The sequence below is a fragment of the Enhydra lutris genome, unplaced genomic scaffold (genome assembly GCF_002288905.1).
Source record: "Enhydra lutris kenyoni isolate GAN:26980312 unplaced genomic scaffold, ASM228890v2 scaffoldscaffold37, whole genome shotgun sequence".
NCBI lineage: Eukaryota > Metazoa > Chordata > Mammalia > Carnivora > Mustelidae > Enhydra > Enhydra lutris.
This window is the reverse complement of record NW_019154121.1, coordinates 21,995,121-22,012,002: the sequence shown is the minus strand read 5'-3', so window position 1 is coordinate 22,012,002 and position 16,882 is coordinate 21,995,121. Positions and strand designations below refer to the sequence as shown.

The 16,882-nt window shown below is 42.0% G+C and overlaps 2 protein-coding genes across 3 annotated transcripts in view; one reads left to right on the top strand and one right to left on the bottom strand.

Moving 5' to 3' along the window:
• LOC111154398 (remodeling and spacing factor 1) overlaps window positions 1-7,326 on the bottom strand; it is a 164,234-nt gene extending 156,908 nt beyond the window's left edge. Inside the window, exon 1 of the mRNA XM_022513946.1 lies at window positions 7,140-7,326. Coding sequence (XP_022369654.1) covers window positions 7,140-7,326 — 187 coding nt within the window. The remainder of the gene's footprint in view (window positions 1-7,139) is intronic.
• Window positions 7,327-7,779: 453 nt separating this feature from the next.
• LOC111154471 (adipogenesis associated Mth938 domain containing) overlaps window positions 7,780-16,882 on the top strand; it is a 41,405-nt gene continuing 32,302 nt past the window's right edge. For both annotated transcript variants that reach the window (XR_002641092.1, XM_022514082.1), the window contains exon 1: window positions 7,780-7,873. The gene's annotated coding sequence lies outside the window, so the exon portion shown is untranslated. The remainder of the gene's footprint in view (window positions 7,874-16,882) is intronic.

Below are 16,882 nucleotides of genomic sequence, written 5' to 3'. Positions count from 1 at the left end.
AAAACAAAACAAAACAAAAACCACCAAGGCATAATATACTAAGATTATATTCATCAGGAAGAGAGCCAAAGAAATTTTCTTAAAACTAGGAACACACGTAAGTATCTTCCTCGAATATATGAGTCAGGTTAAGATGTACTTTGGGCCTGAACTGTTCTTACTTTTCCACACTGCATGTGCTTGTACATCTCACCATAAAATTGCCATAGAGATATTTTTAGTCTATTAATTTACAGGCTAGAATTCATAGACTATTATTGCACTTGATAAAATCTCAGAGGAAAAAATAGCCTTTTAATGGCGATTTTAAGTTAAGCTCTACTTAGCTACTTCCTGCTAGATAAGAAAATCCTTAAAAGAAAGCCCACATTTAATGTGTTTTTAAACAACAATCCCTAAAATGTTCACAGTACTTAGCATATAGCAGACATTCAGTACACATATTAAGTAAATGAAGTAGCTAAATGCTTACCTTTCAAGCAGAGATTTTAAAACACGGACAAATTTCAAGGGAAATTTCTTAGCAATTAAAAAATAAGTAAATCCGTTTGGTCTAACAAACCCAATTTAGCCAGAAAAATCCTGTCCTGGGACAATGCCAGCAACCTCCCTCCAAACCTCCACAACTTCTGGAAACCTCAACTCTGTGATATACCAAAAATGATGGAAAAGAAATACATCTCTCTCTTTCCTTCTAATAAACGTCTAAAGAATATCACTTTATTCAAAAGTAGAAGAACCATAACTGGACATTTTCAACCAAAAGAGGCTCTGGTTCCAGCAATGCTACCATTAATGTTCTACCACTGTTAGATCCATGCAACTCTTGGCACATGTATCTGGTAAGATCTTTTGCTTAAAGCAACAGATAGTGGCTCTAGTTACGGTAAAGTCATCTTTCTGCTTTGCAGAATTCACCTAAAAACAATTGTCTCATGATTCAATTAGCACCAGTGGGAGTCCCGGTCATAACTCCAGTTATACATAAAAGGTACATTCTTTTGTACTTGACATTTGACTGTAAGAGCTGTATGTCAAATCATTTAAAAATGCAAAAAAACAAACCAAAACTAAAATTGCACTGGTAAAATAAAATCTTAAGGAAAAAAAAAAAAATCAAACCCAAAACAAATGATTCAACTTATTAATACCGTACAAATAACTCAGTCAACCATAGTACCAACCAGGGGAATCATATTACCCACACATACCTTAATAATTAAGACTGTTATTAGATATAAGTAACTTTTCAACCAATACCTACACAAAGACTACTTTTAAAGAATGAAAAAGTGCATTTTCCTCTTGAAAAAGAAAGTCCTGTTAAGGAGAGCAAAGACACTTGGGAGCCTTGGCTGTTAGTAATCCCACAAAGACAATGTCCATTTTTTCTTGTATTCATACCTCCCAATCATCCACTTTTAGTCAGGCAGAAGCTGGAGAAGTCCATACAGTGCACAGAATTAGGAGAGCAAAAGAAGACCAAGAGGGAGTGGGGATCAAACACCACCTTCAGGGGCACCTTGTTGGCTCAGTAGGTGAAGTATGTGACTCTTAGTCTTGGGGTTATGAGTTCTGGCCCCACTGTGGGTATAGAGATTACGTAAAAAAAAAAAAATTTTTTTAAATAAAAACAAAAACAAAAAACACCTTCAAAAATACCTGGGTGGCTCAGTCAATTAAGAGTCTGCCTTAGGCTCAGGTCATGATCTCAGTATCCTGAAATCAAGTCCTAGATAAGGCTCCTTGCCCAGTGGGGAGCCTGAATTCTCCCTCTGCCCCTTTCCCTGCTCCTGCTCTCTGACAAATAAATAAATAAAATCTTAAAAAAAAAAAAAAAAAAACCTTTCAGTTAGCACATTCTTTTCCTATTCTACCTTACAGCAACAAGAAATCTAAATTTTCCCGATCGTTTCAGAATACAGGAGGACTCTAAAGGGGATGGTCTGAATAGACTAATGGTTAGCTACATACCCTTGAAATCAATCTCTCCATCTTGGTTGTCTTCCCTGCAAAATAAAGTCAAAATGGACGTAGTACTCCTTTCTTTCTGGCAACAAAACTCAATGATAATCTCTAGAGCACCAGTTCCCAAACTTTCTAAGTTCCTAACACCTTCAGTATTTCAGTATTTTTTCACAACAGCACTAGGCCAAGAAATACTAAGAGTTCCATTTATCAAGTTGTTAGTAGTGATTTGAAAAACTCATCTACCTTAGCTTAAAAAAAAAAAGTTTTTACTTCATTCTTAAATGATCAGAATTCCGTACTTCCAGAATGCATATTATGGTTACGCAATGCACTACTTCTCAAACCCTGGAATGAAATTGGACACTGCTATTCTTATTTCCTATTTCTCACTGATCTTCATGCAGTATTTGCACTTTGTCACAGCAACCTCCAAAAATCCAACTTCACAGAGACACATCATTCAAAGGAATGTAGCATATTCTAATGTTCAAATCAGGAACTATGTGAAGCTAGTAATTTACCTGGCAACCAACAGATGTCAAGTACTGCTATATGTTCTTTGAAAATTTGAACAACCACACGGTACCTCTGTAAGTTGGTGACAATACGCTGGGGTATCTTAGTGTAGTGTTGGGAACATGGCCCCTAGCAAGTATTATATAATTTTGTGGCTTTGCACTCAGACAGACCTAGGTTAGAAATCATATTCTAGGAGTGCTGGGTGGCTCAGCTGATTAAGCTGATTAAGCATCTGACTCTTGTTTTTGGCTCAGGGCGTGATCTCAAGGTCCTGGGTTGGAGGTCCAAGATAGGCACCACGCTCACCAGGAAGTCGGCTTGAGATTCTCTCTCTCTGTCTCCCCGCACTATACAAGTGAGCACATGCACTCTCTCCCCTCCTGCCTCTAAAATAAATAAATAAATCTTTAAAAAAAGGAAAAAAAAAAAAAAAGAAAGAAAAAGAAATCAGATATTGTATAATCTTGGGTACCGGGCATAGAAACTAATCTATGCCTGCCAAATAGGAGTAATAGTACCAACCTCAAAGAACAGTTATGACAAATGAGATGATATCTGTACATAGTAAATGCTCAATAAATGCCAATTGTTACTAAATCATTCACATTTAAACCAAATAAACATTCTAAGCTGAAGCCACAATGTCAAATAAAAACTTATGAACAAATTTTTAGGGAAAAGATTATAAAGTGCTTAAACAATGACAATATAGAGAACTACAGTCTCCTTCAAAGGATGCCATAAGGGGCGCCTGGGTGGCTCAGTGGGTTAAGCCGCTGCCTTCGGCTCAGGTCATGATCTCAGAGTCCTGGGATCGAGCCCCGCATCGGGCTCTCTGCTCTCTAGGGGAGCCTGCTTCCTCCTCTCTCTCTGCCTGCCTCTCTGCCTGCTTGTGATCTCTCTGTCAAATAAATAAATAAAATCTTTAAAAAAAAAAAAAAAAAAGGATGCCATAATGTTGCTATACCTATGACAAAAATGACTAGGTAAAAGGTTTTTAAACTGGTAACTCAGAAGAATATACTTCCAAAAGCACCTTTTAATGGACAATCACACTAGGAAAAACCAAAAGTTTTATAAACTAGGATTCAGCAGCACTAAGAACTTCCTTTTAAAAATACAATTTCACATTGGGGCGCCTGGGTGGCTCAGTGGGTTAAAGCCTCTGCCTTCGGCTCAGGTCATGATCTCAGGGTCCTGGGATTGAGCCCCACATCGGGCTCTCTGCTCAGCAGGGAGTCTGCTTCTCCCTCTCTCTCTGCCTGTTGCTCTGCCTACTTGTGATCTCTATCAAATAAATAAATAAAATCTTTAAAAAAAATACAATTTCACATAGAGCAAAACACAATTGATTGTAACAAAGACTTTTCCCAAATAGCATAATAGCTCAATATTATACTTGTGCTCATACCCTTAGTCTCATAACATGCTAAGAATTCAATATTTTAATTCCAAATGCACTGGTGTATCTTCTATCCCACAAACATCTTTAATAAAATTTGTAATACAGGGGCGCCTCAGTGGCTCAGTTTTTGGGCATCTGCCTTTGGCTCAGGTCATGGTCCCAGTGGCCCTGGGATGGAGCCTCACATTGGGCTCCTTGTGGGGATGGGAGGGGAGAGTCTGCTTCTCCCTCACCCACTCCCCTTGCTTATGTTCCCTCTCTCACCATCTCTCTCTCTGTCAAATAAATAAAACCTTTTAAAAAAATCTGTAATACAAGAACACTGTAAGTGCTTGGTTTATGAAAGGACTTTTGAAATATTTCATTTGATCCTGAGATATTATCTCTATTTACTCAGGAGACGAGGTATATAGAAATTAAGTTAATTTTTTCTACAACTTATATATTACTGTTCCATGCTAAAATCAGTGTCTTTTTTATTTTATTTATTTATTTGACAGAGATCACAAGTAGGCAGAGAGGCAGGCTCCCCACTGAGCAGAGAGCCCGATGTGGGGCTCAATCCCAGGACCCTGGGATCATGACCCAAGCTGAAGGCAGAGGCTTAACCCACTGAGCCAGCCAGGTGCCCCTAAAACCAGTGTCTTTTCATTCTTTCTAGTACACAACTCCTTTCCAAAAAGACTCAGTACAAATCTTGTTGGTTGGACCAGTATTGTTTAATCTACCTGTTACAAGTAGGTTAACCATCACCAAAGGCCTGAAAATCTTTTCCCTGAACAGTAACGGCATTTCACCTGCAGAGACTTTTCATTTGCCAAGTATGTGGAACTGTGTAGCATTAATTAATAATTATTCTTAATCACATTATGACAAGATCTATTATTATAGATACAGTGGCTGAGCCCACTGGTATAATCTCTCAGCCCAGAATATTTCTCATTTTTCACTTAGCTGGCAGTCCACTGTTCAACTCTAGATGGAAAGGTAACAGGAACTATCAAACTGACCCTTCTACCCTTTTCTTCTATAACAAGCCAAATGCGGTGGCCAAAATACTTAAAAGGAATGGAAGGCAAGACAACTTGTCTTGCCATCACAGGTCTATGCCTGCCTTTAAACTTGGTCCAAGCAAATTCCAAAAACAATTTGCCAACTATCCTTTTCCCCAAATTCCCAAATTTCTCCCAGATACATATATTACTATTACTTCCAAAGGTATCCTAAAAGCAATTTATTAAGGCATTCTACTTCACAGTGACTACTTCTCTAAAACTTGAATGTAAATGTAATTCGATAATTAACTATATTGGGAAGCTAAAGTGTTAAAGAAATTCTGCAGGAAATCTTTATATAATGTAACTCATCACTCCTATTTTATACCACATTTAAAAATTACCCTTTTAGGAGCGACTGGGTGGCTCAGTCAGCCAGTATGCCTTTGGCTCAGGCCATGATGCCAGGGTCCTGGGACCCAGCCCCTTGTCACGCTTACTGTTCAGCAGGGAGCCTGTTTCTCCCTCTCCCTCTGCCATTCCCCCTTGCTTGTGGATTCTCACTCTCTCTAATTTAAAAACAACAATTAAAAAAAAAAAAACCCTACCCTATTATATGCCACAGTTTGCTAAGGGTAGAGATTTGGGCTATTGGTAAGAAGAGATATAGGCCTGTACCATAACTGCTATATTAACCTGAGTCTTTAGTAGCCACAACATTTACTCTATAAGCTATTATTTTGAAAAACTTCACACCTGGACCCTTCCTTGAAATGTAAATACATTCGGTTAACAAACTTCTTCAATTCCATTGAGAAGTGAAGAGCAACCTTGTTTTCTTAGAACGGAAATAGCTATCTGTCTTATACAATACCCAGTCCACTTTAGCAACCTAATACGGGCCAAAAAACAAAACAAAACAAAACAAAACATCTATTTGGAAAACGTCTCTTCTCCAGCCAAGAGCTGTTCCCATATAAAGGCAATGCTCAGAACACAGGGAGAAAAAAAAAGAACAGAAAAAAAGAAAAGAAACAAAACAAAACAAAAAACCCTCCTCTGAAGGAAGAAATATGCCAGGAAACGAGAGACATGGATCGGGAATAAATAAAGCGTGAGTGTACGCGATCAGTGTAAAGGCTGGAGGCAGCAGGCACAGCGCTGAGATGCTCCAGCAGCAGCAGCAGCAGCAGGAAGTTTCAATGGGGCCGGGCAGAGCATGCGCCCTGCACCCGCGCGGTGGCCTTATGTGGAAGGAGCACCACTTGCGAACACCAATAATAGACCAGCAGCACCAGAGAGAGAAACATGAGCAACAAGCACCTTCTTCAACTGTTTCCCCCTCCGTCTGAGCCCCTCCTCCAGCCTACATACTAACCACCCCACCCCACCCTGCAAATGGGAGGGCGACTTCTTCCCCTAAGCCCTGCTGCCAAGATGAAGGGGGAAGGGATTAGAAAAGTGGGGAGATGCTTTCCTATTATTTGGGGGGAGGTGGGGAGAGGAAGGAGGAAAACTATGGGGGAGGAAAAATTAACCCTCTACCCTCCAAAGTGGAGAAGCTGAACCGACTTAGACCCCCAAAGCGAGAATGGAGGAGGACCCCCTCCCATGGGGGAGGAGCAAACCTCCCTACTCTGAGGAAGGAGTTTTGGGGGTTAAACCAGCCCTCGAGGGGAAGGGAAGAGAGACGAGAGCGACTCTCTCGGGGGAGTTCCCACTAGAGGGAGGGAGAGCTGAAGTGTCCGCTGGCCCCCGCCCACCCAGGTGGAGGGAGAGAAAGGGGCGCCCCGAGAAGATGAGCCCAGCCTCCCCCGAGATGGTGGGGAGGATGGTGGGAGGAGGGGAAGGAGCAAGGGAGGGGAGGAGGAGAAAAGCGCAAAGCTGGCCGGAACCTGCGCTCCCCTTCCCCCGCCACCCAGGGGAAGAAGGGGTGGAGGACCGGCCACTGCCGCCGGAGAACAGTCCCAGGGGCCGCCGACCAGCACAATGACCACTCCACGCCCCCAGCCCACACCTAGCCTGCGACGCCCCCACCTCCGCTCCGCGCCAGGCCCAGTGGCCCTAGGGGGTCTCTGCCCCGCCTCCCCACTGCCCAAGACCCTGGGGGCTGGGCGGAGAAGCCGGGCCGGGCGGAGCGGCGCCCCAGGGGAAGGACAGAGCCGCTAAGGCCTGGGAGGTCCGTGAAGAGAGGAGAGAAGGAGCGTGCCAGGGCCGCTTCCCGCCGGGCGTTCGGGCCCCTTGCTTACCTTCTCCACTGCCGACGTCCGGCGGCGGCGCCTGCAGCACTCGCTCTAGCTCGGGAAACGGCAACTCAGGCAGGTCGAGCAGCGGCCCGTAGCGCTCCAGGAAAGAGCAGACAACGGCGAAGTTGGGGCACGAACCCGGGCAGCCCGGAGGAGCCATCGCCGCCGCCGCTGCTGCCGCCGCCGCCATTTTGAACTGGAGGATGGAGGAGGAGGCGATGGGGGGGTGGAGGGAGTTGGGCTCCGAGGAATGGCAGGGTAGCCTTACGGACAACAGGAGGCGCTAGTGAGCGGGCTCCCCTGTGGTTCCGAGCGTCTCCGGCACGGCGCCGCGATCCCACAATACAACGGCTGCTCGGAGCAGTAGAGAACCGAGTCAGACAGGGGAAAGAGAGGCGCTCTATGCCTTTCACTTTCCGCCCTCTTTCCGCACCCCCTGTCCCACCCTTTACTTCGCCCCTCCCACCTTGGGTTTGCCACTGCCTCGTGTGACAGGGGGAATGAAAACAAGGGAAGCGGGACAGGGAGGAGGACTGGAAGCTGAAGAGGCGGGACTTTTTCGAGTGGTGGCCAATAGGTTTGGAGGGGGCGGGGCTTCGGGCGAAGACTGGCTGAAAGGCGCTTTCAGGGCGGGGCGAGTGGAGCGAGAGTCTAGTGAGAGGCCCCGAGCTAACCAAGGTGAGAGGTAAAGCGCGGAGCGGCTTGGGATCGCAACTCTCCTGAAGAGAGGACGTTGGGTAAGTTTTGGGGGAGCTCCGGGAACTGAAACCCGGCCACCAGATGGTGGGGGAAGTTGGGGAGCCTGAATAAGAAGCAGAAAAAGGGAAGAATAGGGAAAAAAACCCCGCATTATTCTGGGAGAAGTTTGGAAAGGGAAAGGTAGAGAAGTGCCCTTTACTTAGGGGTTGGGATAGGACCTTTGTAGGGAGAAGTGCCTGCGAAGCTTTGTGAGGGGTATTGCTGTCTTCTGGGTACAAGAATCTCAGCCGTGCTGGAAAACAGAGTCTGAGGACTCTGGGGGGCGAGAGCCCGAGGGAATGGCTCTGCTAGTATCACCTGTCTGAGGAGTTGGGGCCCTGGTAGGAGATCATGGTCTGAAGGGACCAACTCTTAAGGCAGACGAAGGTATGAGGGTACAGGGTCCTGCTGTGGTTGCCAAGGTGGGAGGGGAAGGGACTCTTGAGGCACGAGGATCTCATGGGACGAGACTTTTTAGGGGGACCAGGGTCAGAGGGTGGGCTAGGACTCCACTAAAAGGACTGACAGAATAAGCGACTTGGTGGAAGAGTAAAACAATTGTTAGAAAACAGGGTTCGACTTCGTTGGGGCCAGAAGTGAGCACCACAAAGAATCTCAGAAAACCATCAATCATGCAAAGTATGGGATTCAAGGTGCACTATGGTTAGAAGTCTGAGCTTTGGAAGTCAGCCGTACGTGAGTCCTAACAAAAGTGCTTCAGGGGGCGCCTGGGTGGCTCCCTGGGTTAAAGCCTCTGCCTTCGGCTCAGGTCATGATCCCACGGTCCTGGGATCGAGCCCCACATCGGGCTCTCTGCTCCTTGGGGAGCCTGCTTCCTCCTCTCTCTCTGCCTGCCTCTCTGCCTACTTGTGATCCCTCTCTGTCAAATAAAGTCTTTAAAAAAAAAAAAATGCTTCAGGCCATTGCAGAAGATTCTTCATTTCTTGGAAACTGTGAAATGGGGGTGATACCAGTACGTACATCATAGAGTTTTACTAGCTATTCCGGGTAATTGATTAGCACAATGCCCAGGCACATTCACTGCAACTATTTTTAAAACGTTAGTTGCTATTACTGAATAAAAGAATTTCTGAAATTTAGATTGAATTCGCCTATGATTTATATAGTCTATTACTTTGAACCAGAATTTTCTTTTTTTTTTAAGATTTTATTTATTTATTTGACAGACAGAGATCACAAGTAGGCAGAGGCAGGCGGGGGGGGGGGGTTGGGGGGGAAGCAGGCTCCCCACCGAGCAGAGAGCCCAATGTGGCCCTATCCCAGGACCCTGAGATCATGACCCCCGCCGAAGGCAGAGGCTTTAACCCACCTAGCCACCCAGGGGCCCCTGAGCCAGAATTTTCATCGTGCATTTTAAACTTACATAGTACTGGGGAGTCTGGGTGTTTCAGTCAATTAAGCATCCCACTCTTGATATCAGCTCAAGTCTTGATCTCAGGATGGAGAGTTCAAGCCTATCCTTGGGCCCCATGCTGGGCTTGAAAACTACTTTAAAAAAAAAAAAAATGTTAGGGGCTCCTGGGTGGCTCAGTTAAGCGCCTGCCTTCAGCTCAGGTTAAGATCTTGGGGTCCTGGAATGGAGCTGGCTCCTGCTGCTTCTCCTTCTGCTCCTCCCCCTACTTGTGCTCTCTTTCTCTCTCCCTCTCTCTCTCTGTCAAATAAATAAATTAAATCTTAAAAAAAAATTTAAAGGGAAGCCTGGGTGGCTCAGTCATTAAGCATCTGCCTTTAGCTCAGGTCATGTTCCGAGTGTATTGAGATCCAACCCTGCATTGGGCCCCCTGCTCAGCGGGAAGCCTGCTTCTCCCTCTGCCACTCCCCCTGCTTGTGTTCCCTCTATCACTGTGTCTCCCTCTGTCAAATAAATAAATAAAATCTTTTTAAAAATTTTTAAGCTAAAATTTTAAAAATTTTTTTTAAATTTCAGAATTTTTAAAAAATCTTTTAAAATTTTTTAAAACTACTTAAAAAGAATTTGAAACAAGGTATGTTATAACCCATGTAAAATCAGAAAATTTGTGATTATCAAAGGTAAAATATACAGTATAGGCAAATAACTATATTTGGAACAGAGAAAATGCTTACAATTATTGAATTTTGTTCTGTATTTCAGGAAAGAAACATAATGGTCTATATCATTCTTGTTAGCTAAAGAAAAAAATAATCATTTTTATCAAGAGAGAAAAAAATCTAAAGGTGCCTGGGTGGCTCAGTTGGTTAAACCTCCAACTCTTGATTTCAGGGTCACTGGAATTGAGTCCCCCTTTGGGCTCTGTACTGAACCTGGAGCGTGCTTAGGATTCTCTTGCTCTTTCGCCCTCTGCCCCTCCCTGCTCAGGTGTGCACTCTTTCTCTGTCTCTCTCTCTCAAAATAGAAATTTTAAAAAAGAGAAAGAATCCATATCGTGAGTGGAATTTATAACCTAGAATACTGACTCCTAATCCTGAGTAATATACAAACTTTTTTATTTTTTTAAATATTTTATTTATTTATTTGGCACAGAGAGAGCGTGCACATGGGAGCACAAGCAGGGGTAGTGGCAGAGGGAGAGGGAGAAGCAGATTCCCTGCTGAGCAGGGATCCAGACAAGGGGCTCAATCCCAGGACTCAGAGATCATGACCTGAGCCAAAGGCAGGCACTTAACTGATGGAGCCACGCAGGCACCCCACAAACTCTTTTTTTTTTTTTTTTTAAGATTTTATTTATTTATTTATTTGAGAAAGAGAAAGAGTGAGAGAGAACATGAGAGGGGAGAAGGTCAGAGGGAGAAGCAGACTCCCCGCAGAGCTGAGAGCCCAATGCGGGACTCGGGACTCGATCCTGGGACTCCAGGATCATGACCCGAGCTGAAACCAGTGGCCCAACCAGCTGAGCCACCCAGGCGCCCACCCCACAAACTCTTTTTAAAGGGAAAGAATTTTTTTGAATTTTTCCAACACTCTTGAAAATTCCATTTTAAGAGATACTACTGTGAGAAATTAAAGTCAACATAACAATGTGAATGTACTTGATGCCAATTAACTATACACTTAAAAATGGTTAAAAGAGTAAATTTTAGGGAAGCCCAGGTGACTCAGTCGGTTGAGTGTCTGCCTTCAGCTCAGGTCATGATCCCAGGGTCCTGGGTTAGAGTCCCGCATTTGGCTCCTTGCTCAGTGGGGAGCCTGCTTCTCCCTCTGCCTGCCTGTCCCCTTGCTTGTGCTCTCTCTGTCCCTCTCTCTCTCTGACAAATAAATAAATAAAATATTTTTTTTAAAAAAATTATTAAAAAAAAAGATTATATCTATTTTCCCACAATAAAAAAGAAAGTAAAGCCTTACTTTAGGAAAATGTCTATGATTGTGAGTTATCATAGCAAAAGACAAGTTTTCATTTAATGTGTAGTAAAATACTGTTTTAAGCAACACTGCTTAAACACAAGTCTAAATTAAAACATTGGTAGAACTCTCAGACTGCTAAGTATGTATCTCTAGACCTGGGGACCTGAAGACCCCAGTTTAAGAAAAATCTGACCTAGAACACATCCTTAATAACAGTTTTGCAGAAGGATACAGAAAATCTTGATAAGATTGTTATTTATTTGACCTTAAATAAAGGACAGATATACAATTATAAATGAAATTACATCTTTGTGAAGCAGAGAAAGGAATTTGTGAAGGAACTTTGATAGAAAGAAATTTCAACCTAATTAAGTTTTAATTATATCATTTTATAACCCTTACCTCCACCCCTTCCTTTCTAGGTTTCACTTTGAGCTATTCCAGCTCTTCACCTCCTATTCTCCCATGGGTTGTAAAATAACATACTAAAAGAAAGCCTTATACTATAGTTTTCTTTTCTCAATCCTCACACACACAGTTTCAAAGAGAAACTGATAAGTAAGATTAGAGTTTCTCCCTTTTCTAATCCAAACTGGCATGGGAACAAAGTCCTTGGGCATCAGAAAGTTATATCTACCCAAAAGGTAAGAAATGTTTTACTACAAGATTTAGATCATAACTTTCAGTGAGTCTGTTCTTGAAAAGAAAATAAACAAACACTCATTATAACACCTCTTTTTGCCTTTCTGGACCCAGAGAAGCTGAGGGTTACAAGAGTCTAATCCCAGTTTATGTCATTAAGTGACTGAGTTATATACATCAGACTAGAATATAAAGATAGAGTAGCCTTAAAAAAACATCTGTAATTATTTTATTGCTACTGCCATGAATCAAACAAGCATTAAATTACCTACACTCAATCTAACTTTATGAATAAGAGATTTCTGAAGATGGTTCATATTTCTCATCCTATTAGGGAAAAAAGAAAACTTGTTCATTCAAAGTGAATAGCTAGTTTATTCAAAATACTAAAGAGTCTAAAATAACCTAAATGTTTGTCAACAGAAGACTGGATGAATAAATTGTGATTGATTCTTGCAACAGGCTACTCTTCATACTAATATACACTTGATACTACAACATGAGTGAATCTCAAAGCCTGTTGAGTGAAAGAAGACAGACACAAAAAATAGGTACTATACAATCCCAGCAATATGATGGTCTAACTAATCTACAGGAATAGAAATCAAATTAGCAGTTTCTTTTGAACTTTGAAAGAGCTACTAGAAAGGTACAGAAGGCAACTTTCTGGATACTTTCTATATCTTGGTTGCCAAGTTTATACATTTGTCAAAAGTCTTTTTTTTTTTTTTAATTTATTTATTTGACAGAAAGAGTACAAGCAGTGGGAGGAGCAGGCAGAGGGAGGGGGAGGAGCAGGCAGAGGGAGAGGGAGAAGCAAGCTCCCTGCTGAGCAGGGATCCTCATATGGGGCTCTGTCCCAGCACCCCGGGATCACCACCTGAGCTAAAGGCAGACGCTTAACTGACTGAGCCACCCAGGCGCCCCCATTTATCAAACTCCTTAAATTCTAAACAATATTTGTGCAATTAGCAGAATGTAACTGTGCTTCACTTTTAAAATTTAATGGCTTATCCCTCAATTATCTCAAATTGCATTGATAAATCTGCCTTGCAACAGAGTAACTAATACCTATTTCTGTCTCCAGGACATACTATCTTTGCATTTGCTACATACATTTTTTAACAAATACTGTAAGCCTGGTAAATGTATATTGAGGGAATTGGATTTAGTTGTGAAGCCAATGTGGGGAATTCCTAATCAGTCATGAGCAAATTTACATCACTGTGTTTAAAGTTCACCTTCCCCCCCACATTTATTATTTGAGAGAGAAAGAGCACATGTGATAACAAGGGAGGGGCAGAGGAAGAGAGAAAAGGAGAGAAGCAGACTCCCCGCCGAGCAGGGATCCCAACAACAGGGGGCTCCATCTCCAGATCCTCAGATCTTGACCTGAGTTGAAATCCAAGTCAAGATACTCAACCAACTGAGCCACCCAGGCGCCCCTAGAATTCACTTTTTAAAGAGTTAATACATCTAGATGGGTGTGTGTGTACATGTTATATGTAGAGAAAAAGCTGTTAAGTGTCAACAGAAATAGGAATCTGTGTCCTTCAAGATAGTTTAATAAGAAAATATACAAAAGGAAAAGGAAGTTGTAATATAAACAAGATTTAAACCAGCCTTTTTTTTCTTTTCCTAATGATAACCAAATTCTGGGTCGTGGCAGAATTCTACTCATTGAAGAAAGCACTTTTAGAAGTGTCTCACCATCTTTTTTTAAAGAGTTATGCGTTAGTCTATTCTTTTGTCTTAAAAGAATGGCTGAGACTAATTTCTCTGGTGGAATAAAGATTTTTTTCTACAAAAATTTATGTAGGAAACTGCTGATATTAAAATGTATTATACCTCATATTGTTGCTATGTGTGTACATGTTTTAACTTTACTATTAGATAATTGAGGGCAGGGATCACATTATGCAGTTTGGTATCTTGTACAGCAAAGACTAATATTCACTAATGTGGACTAGAAAGGTTATACTGGCTGTTAAAATATTAAGATACTGTACTTACATTATAATTGCAGAAGAACTCCTGCCTTGAGGGAGCCTCCTAAGTAATCCGTGGCACACGTGGCACACTGGCTACCCCAGTTTCTTTCTAACAACTCCCAGCAATTGTCCATTCAGTACAGACACAGCAGACCCTATTCTAGAATTCCATTCCCATTTTGATGTAGTCAGTGCACATGCTGCCCTCTATTTTTTTTTTTTTTAATATAGCCTTAGCCTGCAGTAATGCTTTTTAAACTATGGGTCATGACCCATTAGTTGGTTTTAAAATCAATTTGGTGGGGGCGCCTGGGTGGCTCAGTGGGTTGGGCCGCTGCCTTCGGCTCGGGTCATGGTCTCGGGGTCCTGGGATCGAGCCCCGCATCGGGCTCCTTGCTCAGTGGGGAGCCTGCTTCTCTCTCTGCCCCTGCCTGCCTCTCTGCCTGCTTGTGCTCTCTCTCTATCAAATAAATAAATAAAGTCTTTAAAAAAAAATAAAAATAAAATAAAATAAAATAAAATCAATTTGGTGGATCAAGACCAAAATTATATTAAAAATGAAAAAATAAAAATAGAACAGTGCTAAAAAAATAGTACAGAATATAGTGTATCACAAAATAAGGAAAATTATAATAAATATATTGCAAGAAATACATACGAAATATGTATGTTTTTAGGTGTGTGTGTTATGATATAATGATGTGTATTTGTTGCTGTGATATAGGCAAAGAGTTTGAAACACATTCCCTTAGCTTTACATGTGGAGGAAAATGAATAAATGAATGCCTAGATGAATGAACAAATCAGATCTTTATCAGTTGATTATGACAAAAGAAACATATTATTGGGTAAAATTTCTGTTTTAACTCCATACTCCTAGATGACATCTAAGCATGACTACAGTAGTTATTGTATATTTTTCATTCAGTGGAATTTTATGGTATATCACACATCAGTTCTCCGAGTGCCGAGCAGAACCACATTGCAAAAGTATTTCTTCAATACTATTAAGATGACATTTGGTGGGGAGGGGGTGCCTGGGTGACTCAGTCAATTAAGCATCTGTCTTTGACTCAGGTCATGATCCTGGAGTCCTGGGATCCAGCCTCACGTTGGGGTCCCTGCTTCAGGAGGCCTGCTTCTCCCTCTGCCTCTGCCCTTCCCGTACCGGCCCCTCGTGCTTGCTCTCTCATGCACTCTCTCACTCTCTCTCACACAAATCAGTTAAAAAAAAAAAAAAAAAGGTGACATTTGGATATCATTAAATTGGTGAGTCATTAAGTTGTGTCAAAATCTTTAAGTTGCGGGGCGCCTGGGTGGCTCAGAGGGTTAAAGCCTCTGCCTTCGGCTCAGGTCATGATCCCAGGATCCTGGGATCGAGCCCCACATCGGGCTCTTTCCTTGGTGGGGAGCCTGCTTCCTCCTCTCTCTCTCTCTGCCTGCCTCTCTGCCTACTTGTGATCTCTCTCTGTCCAATAAACAAACAAAATCTTTAAAAAAAAAAATCTTTAAGTTGCAAGTGAAGGATAAACAGGCTTAAACAATAAAGGAAATTTATTACCTTACATAATGAAAAGACCAATGGTATGGTAGCTCATGCTTGAGGTATGGTCTGATCAGGTGGTAACTCTCCTAGTATGTCTCTCTCTGTTACCTTCCTCTGCATGGGCTGAATTTTCAGACTGATTTCCCTTTTGGTACTGACAGTTTTAGGGTACCCTTCTATATTCTATCCATCCCAGCCTCAGTATTTCAGAATTTCCCCCAAAAAGTCCCCAAACTGACACTGATTGGTACGTCTCAGCTCATGTATTCAACCATTCAGCCAGTGTGACCAGTGTAGAAAGTGAAATTGAATACTCAATGCATTAGCCTAGGTCAGTGCTTCACTCCTACAGCTAGAGATATAAAGGTCAGTGCTTCATTCCTAAAGCTAGAGTTTATCAAAACCACAAGGAGGGGGTGCTTAACTGGGTGGCTCACTCAGTTAAGCAGCTGCCTTCAGCTCAGCTCGCATCATGATCAGGGTCCTGGGATGGAGCCCCACATAAGCAGGGAACCCGCTTCTCCCTCCCCTCCCCACTTGTACGTGCTCTCGCTCTCTCTCTCAAATAAATAAATAAGATCTTCAAAAAAACACAAGGAGTCAATGCATCAAGGCCCTAATACACATGAAGCAAAACCTGACAGAATTGAAAGGAAAATAGAGAATTCAGCAATAATTTTTGGAGACTTCAATGATGGTCATCTAGGAAAACTAAGAAGAATGCCAACAACAACAAAAGCTTGAACTATACTATACAATAACTAGACCCAACACACACCTATGGACACTGGACAACAAGTGAATACGCATTTTTCTCAAGTGCACATGGAAAATTCTCCAAGATAAACCGTGTGCTAGGGCATAAAAAAGAAGTCTCAACACATTTAAAAGTGTCGAAATTATACCAAATATGTTCTCTAAACATGGAGTTAGACCAGAATGAAAAACAGAAGAAAATTTGGAAGATTCATTTATATGTGGATACTAAGTGACACACACCCAAATAATCAGTGGTTCAAAGAAGAAATCTCAAGGAAAATTAGAAAATACTTTAAGATAGATAAAACTGAAACATAAAATATTAAAATGTAGGGGATGCACCTAAAGCACTCCTTAAAGAGAAATATGCGCCTGTATGTAAATACTTATATTTTAAAAGAAGACTTGTATTAAAAAAGATAGCATAACTTTCCATCTTCAAAAAACTGAAAAAAAGTGAGGCACCTGGGTGGTCAGTCGGTTAAGTGTCTGCACACACGCACGCACACACGTGCTCTCTCTCTAAAAATAAATAAATATTTTTAAATGAATATAAGATAAAAATAGAAATAGAAAAATAGAAATAAAAAGTAAGATTTTATTTATTTATTTGACAGAGAGACACAGTGAGAGAGAGAACAAAAACTGGGAGTGGGAGAGGGAGAAGCAGGCTTTCTGCTGAGTAGGGAGCCCAATCTAGGGCTCAGTTTCAGGACCCTGGGATGAC